Source organism: Cyprinodon variegatus, unplaced genomic scaffold, assembly GCF_000732505.1.
Source record: "Cyprinodon variegatus isolate N-32 unplaced genomic scaffold, C_variegatus-1.0 Scaffold17, whole genome shotgun sequence".
Lineage (NCBI taxonomy): Eukaryota > Metazoa > Chordata > Actinopteri > Cyprinodontiformes > Cyprinodontidae > Cyprinodon > Cyprinodon variegatus.
Window position 1 is genome coordinate 48,960 of NW_015150470.1, and position 6,096 is coordinate 55,055.

At 34.6% G+C, this 6,096-nt stretch overlaps 1 protein-coding gene across 1 annotated transcript in view; it reads left to right on the forward strand.

Annotated features, from left to right (window-relative positions):
• The window catches only part of LOC107092330 (ras-specific guanine nucleotide-releasing factor 2-like), a 45,566-nt gene that overhangs the window by 36,733 nt on the left and 2,737 nt on the right, over nt 1-6,096 (forward strand). The window contains exons 20-27 of the mRNA XM_015386739.1: nt 801-907; nt 1,602-1,714; nt 1,852-1,912; nt 3,357-3,460; nt 4,401-4,485; nt 4,571-4,768; nt 5,057-5,136; nt 5,909-6,026. Coding sequence (XP_015242225.1) covers nt 801-907; nt 1,602-1,714; nt 1,852-1,912; nt 3,357-3,460; nt 4,401-4,485; nt 4,571-4,768; nt 5,057-5,136; nt 5,909-6,026 — 866 coding nt within the window. The remainder of the gene's footprint in view (nt 1-800; nt 908-1,601; nt 1,715-1,851; nt 1,913-3,356; nt 3,461-4,400; nt 4,486-4,570; nt 4,769-5,056; nt 5,137-5,908; nt 6,027-6,096) is intronic.

Sequence of the window (6,096 nt, forward strand, 5' to 3'; positions counted from 1 at the left end):
TGAAAGTAAAATCTGTTGGGCTTTTTTTGGCATCAAAAAAATTTTTTTTTTTGCCCCAATGCCAGACAGGACCCCATTCCAAAAAAAAAAAAGAAAAAAGAAAGAAAGCTTAGACCAGCACCACCAATCAGCAACCTGGGTCCACTTTGACATATTGCACAATTTGATCCTGGTGCACTAAAAGATTTCCTTATATCTCAAACTGATGTCAAAGTATAACTTCACATGATCGTCGACATTCCTCATTTTAGGGAAGAAAGTGCTTTTTGTAAGAGATGTCATAAAATACAACTTTATTTTTGTAATGTTACGACTTTATTCTCGTAATGTTACGACTTTATTCTCGTACTTTCATGAATACTCTCCTAGCGACTTTATTCTCGTAATGTTACAACTTTGTCTCTAAATAAAAAAAAAAAAATAATACTCTGACATACTCTATTTGGATCAATTTAGAGGTAAAATAAAAACTATCCATAAACATCAGTGATTAGAGAACTTTTTCTTTGCTATGTCTACCAAAGCACCTTGGTATGGCTCCTGATACAGATATCTGATGTTAAACCAGACATGTTGGAAAACATATTTTCTAAAAAAAATTTATTCTTTTTTTTTTTGCTTTTCTGGGCCCTGGACAGGTTTTCACTTCCCTTGGGGTGCTCTCTAACTAAGACAATCATAACTTTGGGATATGTGGCAGGTTCACACTTTAGTTAGATGACTAATCTGTGAAAACACTGTGTAAGGAAACTGTTATGCATAACTACTTTTACTTTGTTTGTATTTGCTTTCCCTTGCAGTGTTTACTAACTCTGAGAGGACCTGTGATAAAGAGTTCATCATCCGCAGAGCTGCCACCAACAGAGTCCTCAATGTGCTGCGTCACTGGGTTTCCAAACACTCACAGGTCTGTTTCCACCCACTGCTATGTTCAGGTCTGATTGTTCCTGCTTATGTTCATGCATTTTTGTGGCCTAATTAAAGCAGGTGATTGATGGGTTCTCTTGCTGCTCCATTGCACTCTGCTAAAAAGATGTAAACAGCTTGCTTGCACACAGACACTCACAAAATATTTCTGCTGTTTCAGCCGGACAGCCAGCTCTCCCATCCAACTCCTATTTCTAATGGCGAATATTTAATGGATTGAACGCCAACCAATTGGATGACTTTTAACGGAGGTCCTTCCAGGCTAACTACATTGATCTGTTGTTTTGTATTTTTCTTCAGTAATACAAAATACTGCAATGACAAGCTAGCTTTAGTCGGCTTATTAACACCAGCAAACTCATACCGTACTTACACATGCTTTCACGTTAATTTGCCCAGAGGGGCTAAAGATGAAGAAGAGATGGTTAAAGCTGAATAAAAAAAAAATAAAAAAAACGTTTTGTTTGAACGTGAATAGGAAGAAGCTTGTACAGTATGATGTACACATTTGTATTGAGGGGATTTGCTATAATTGGAAACATGCTGATACGTCTGTACCTGCTCATCTGGAAAACTAGTCAATGGAAAAAGTGGAATAAACTTACATCCATTGTGCTTAGTTGTTTTTAATATGAGCTAATTCAGTGTAGTTTTCTTTATGTCTTCGTGCTTAGGACTTTGAGATGAATGGGGAGCTGAAGATGTCAGTGATTTATCTCCTCGAGGAAGTGCTAAGAGATCCAGACCTCCTGCCTCAGGAGAGAAAAGCTACTGCCAACATTCTAAGGTGCGACACAACACATAGCACCAGAGTATGTTGAGAAGAAAAACAAAATAAATCGGTTTCTGTCATTAAATTTCAATTACTGTTTTAAATATACATTTTGAGAGATTTCTTTATTTTGTTCCCTTTTTTTTTCTTAGTGCCCTTTCTCAAGATGAGCAGGAAGATGCCCAGTTGAGGATAGAGGATATTTTACAGATGGTAAGATAACTAGAGTTTTTAAAGACAGTTTTTTTGTGAAAAAAACACAAATCAAAAAATGTAAACTATAATGTACGCTAAAAGAAAACAATTTAAAGTTATAAAAAGATGCTGCTAAATACTGTATAAAGATAATTCTAAAATGATTGCACATGTAAGCCCTGCCCTTATGCAAGCAAGGCATGAAATAAGCCGCTGTTAAAAGAATGCTGCAAGAAATGCTATTTAAAGTTTACCAAGTTCTTTAGGTAGAAACATATTAAAACATATTAATGACAGACTGTTTAAACATATTGAACATTCTGTGTATATTCAGGAAGTTTGTTTTTGCGTTTGGGAACCAAACTTGAGAAAAACAAAAACACACTCGTTGGTTGTTGCTCAGTTATTGAACCAAAACTACATAACAGATTACAAACTGGTCTTTGAATATTCATGTAGTGAATCCAATGACCAAAAAATACACAATCCATGCAAGGACCAGTTAGTTATCCATTTTTTGGTTTTGGATCAAAAAACAAAACAACAAGAACACCAGTGTGTTTTTCTTTTGTTTTATATTTTTGGTTTCAAATGCAAAGAACAGACTGCGTTAATATACACAGACTGCTGTGAGGATAATTTTTCTTTAGCAGGATAGCATGTCAGAGTTAATTAGAAAGTGAATTGCATTAGATGTAGAGAAATCCTGAAAAGAAAGTGCTAAAGGATCTGGCCCAGTCAAAGTAAAGGCCAAAATCTAGCTGAGAAATGGTTTGAGGACATGAACGTTTATCTTCAGGAATGGTCTCTAAAATATCTAATTGAGCTTTGGCTAATCTGAAGATTCAGTTTTTAGATGAGCAAAGCTGTAAGAGACATACCCCCAACAACTACCAGCTGTATTTGCAGTTGTTCCATAAAGTTGAACATAAAGTAGCTTAGTAGAAATTGCCACCACATTTTTGAGAGTTGTATACTTTAAGAACATTAAAATGTTTTACCACATTTAACAAATATTTACCACTTATTATGGCCTGTTACATAAAACTGCATGGACAGAATAATTAGATGTTTATTGTTGTAACTTGCAACATTTTGTATAAAGATTTAGGCGTAAAAAAATGTTTTCAAGGCACTACACACTATCATAAAAATACCCCATTTTAACCTACAAACTGGCTACACCAACATCACCAGAAGTAATTCTGAAAAGGCTGAAAAACATAAATTATATTAGCTGCTGTTTTTTAACCTTTGGGAGGTTCTAGCCTGTCATATCTAACCAGTGCAATGGTAGACGGTAGCTTTATTGTGGCTGTATGAGGCTGTAGCTGGAGTCCACTAGAAGAAGGCTAAAAAGAACCTTTGCTGATCAGACGACAATCATCATGTCTCCCTCTTAAATATCTATAAGGTGCTATTTGTGCTTGTTTATCAGTCTTTTCTCCACATGTGTGTTAAGGCGGACTGCCCAAAGGCTGAGTGTTTTGAATCCCTCTCTGCAATGGAGCTGGCTGAGCAAATCACCCTGCTGGATCACATCGTCTTTAGGAGCATTCCCTATGAGTCAGTCCTTTCAATATACTCTCTTTCCTTCTCTTTTTTAGAAAACACTGAAAAATTATTAACATGCTTAAGATTATCTGTGTACTTTGGTATTGAGATTAGTAATTTTTTTATGATCAAATGTTTTCTAGAGCTGTACTTTCAGATTCACCTTTAAAATTTGCTTTCAATCAGCCAACCTGTTTATTTAACTTATTAATAGAGAAAGTTAACTTTGCTTCATAGCAAAGGTTTTTTTTTGTTATACAGTACTTCCGCTGCTTTTTCTGTTTTTACTTCTTTTATATCTTGCATCTGACAATCAGATCTTTTTTTTAAAGAATTCCATGTAAGAAGTGCTAAGTTCTTTGGAAAACATGGTGTTTGCAATAAGTGGACAAGTTGCAGGTGATCTACAAAATTGCATGTGCAACTGATAAGACGTGCAGAGTATTTTGGTACTGCCACATATATATAAATGAGGATATTGCACATACTACTGGTAGTTTATAAGTGGCTGTAAACGAAAGACAGGTTCCAAGCCATGAAAGCGTAAAGATTATAATGATAATAGCTATTTTAAATGGCTATTAGATCTTGAAAAGTTATAAAAGTTATATTGAATCTTGAAAAGTTTTCTTTATCTGTTAATAGTACTAGTGAAGAATTACTTTATTTAAGCTAAAATCCTATTTTATTCTATTTTTTATCAGGGTTTTTTTTTCACAGGGATATGGATCTTTTAAGTATAAACATTTTATTGCGATGCTATAAATTGCCATGTGTTATATGTAGAAAAACAAAAGGGGTCATAGAGTTTAGTGACTTAATGTTGCTCTTTAAATAATTTAAAAGCAGCCAGACCCCAGAGGAAAGCATCTGCAAAACCCCCAGGTAGTTGTGCTATACAATAAAGAGCTGATCTGATCTTAGCAGTTTGTCTTTGTCTCCCCTGTTTTAGAGAGTTCCTGGGTCAGGGCTGGATGAAGGTTGATAAGAATGAAAGGACTCCCTACATTATGAAAACAAGTCAACACTTTAATGATGTAACTTATGTTTCTGTTCTAATATATATCTCATTTATCACTAGGGCCCCCAAACTCATTTAAAAACGTCTTATTTCCTTTCCAGATGAGTAACCTGGTGGCATCTCAGATTATGAGCCACACTGATGTTGGCTCGAGAGCCAATTCTATTGAAAAGTGGATTGCTGTGGCAGACATCTGCCGCTGTCTGAACAACTACAACGGGGTGCTGGAGATCACATCTGCACTCAATCGCAGCGCCATCTACCGTCTGAAGAAGACTTGGGCTAAAGTCAGCAAACAGGTACAAGCAACATGTAAAAAATAATTTTACATTTTCCACAATTTTTTTGTGACATCACAGTGAAAAGATCCTAATGCTTTTAGGATCTGTTTCAATGTGAATCCTATTTATTTTAACACAATCTACAGATAACCAGTCATCTACTAAGGAGACTGTTTACAATTAATATGATTGTTACCACTGCAATGAAAATAAGTGGGTCAGAACTTAATGTAGCATGCATGTCTGTCTTTTTTGTTTTGTTTGAAGTAATTCTTTTTAAATAAATGTGTTTGTGGTATTGTATAGACTAAAGCTCTGATGGATAAACTGCAGAAGACTGTGTCGTCTGAGGGAAGATTTAAAAACCTGAGGGAGACACTGAAAAAGTAAGACCAAAAAATATCTGAACTTGTGTATATTTTAAGTTTGGTGGTTTTAAGGTTTAGTTTAAAGGTGGGTTCTTAAGTATTCATTAGTCACACAACAAACCCCTTCAGTAATTTTTGAAAACAAAGTTGGGTATAAATTTATGATGGATTTCTTCCAGTTGATAAATAATTATAGTGAACAGAAATAAACTCTTTGTTGATCTAAAGAATGTGTTTCACAAACTGAATTTAACTGGATTATATTTTTAATAATGGTCTAATTTATTGAACATGGTTGTAAAAGGGTTGGAATGGGTCACATACCTCGCTTTATGACAGGAATATGTTATATTAATATACAAATTATCTACAAGGTCAGCCTTTTTCAAAGCTTAGCCTATTTTAGCCCTTTAAAAACCTTTTCCGATATTTATTTATTTATGATATATGTTGAAGCTCTTCAACTTATTTTCAAATACACAACCAGATGGTTAAAAGCTCTACTTAGCAGGTTCTGAGAAGAATACACATAATCTAACATCAACCATGAGGGATGGCCTTCCTAAGAAATCAACCTTAAGCTTTGGAAAAGTCAAATAAATTCAGATTTCGATCCATTTAATCCATCCATTTTCTATGCAAGCTTGTCCATCTAGTTCACAAGTTAATTTTAAGTTCTTCTACATTTTGAAGTTATTGAAAGTCCAGAATTGTTAAAAAAATTCATGCAGATTATATGTGTACATACTTCTGACTTCAACTGATTTGTTTTCAAATGCTTGTCATCCAGCTGCAACCCTCCATGTGTGCCATACCTAGGAATGTACCTGACAGACTTGGCCTTTATCGAGGAAGGAACTCCCAATTTTACTGAGGAGGGTCTTGTTAATTTCTCCAAAATGAGGATGGTAGGCATGAAAGTCTCATAAATCTGAGCAAAAATAAATAAATAAATAAATAAATAAATAAATAAATAAA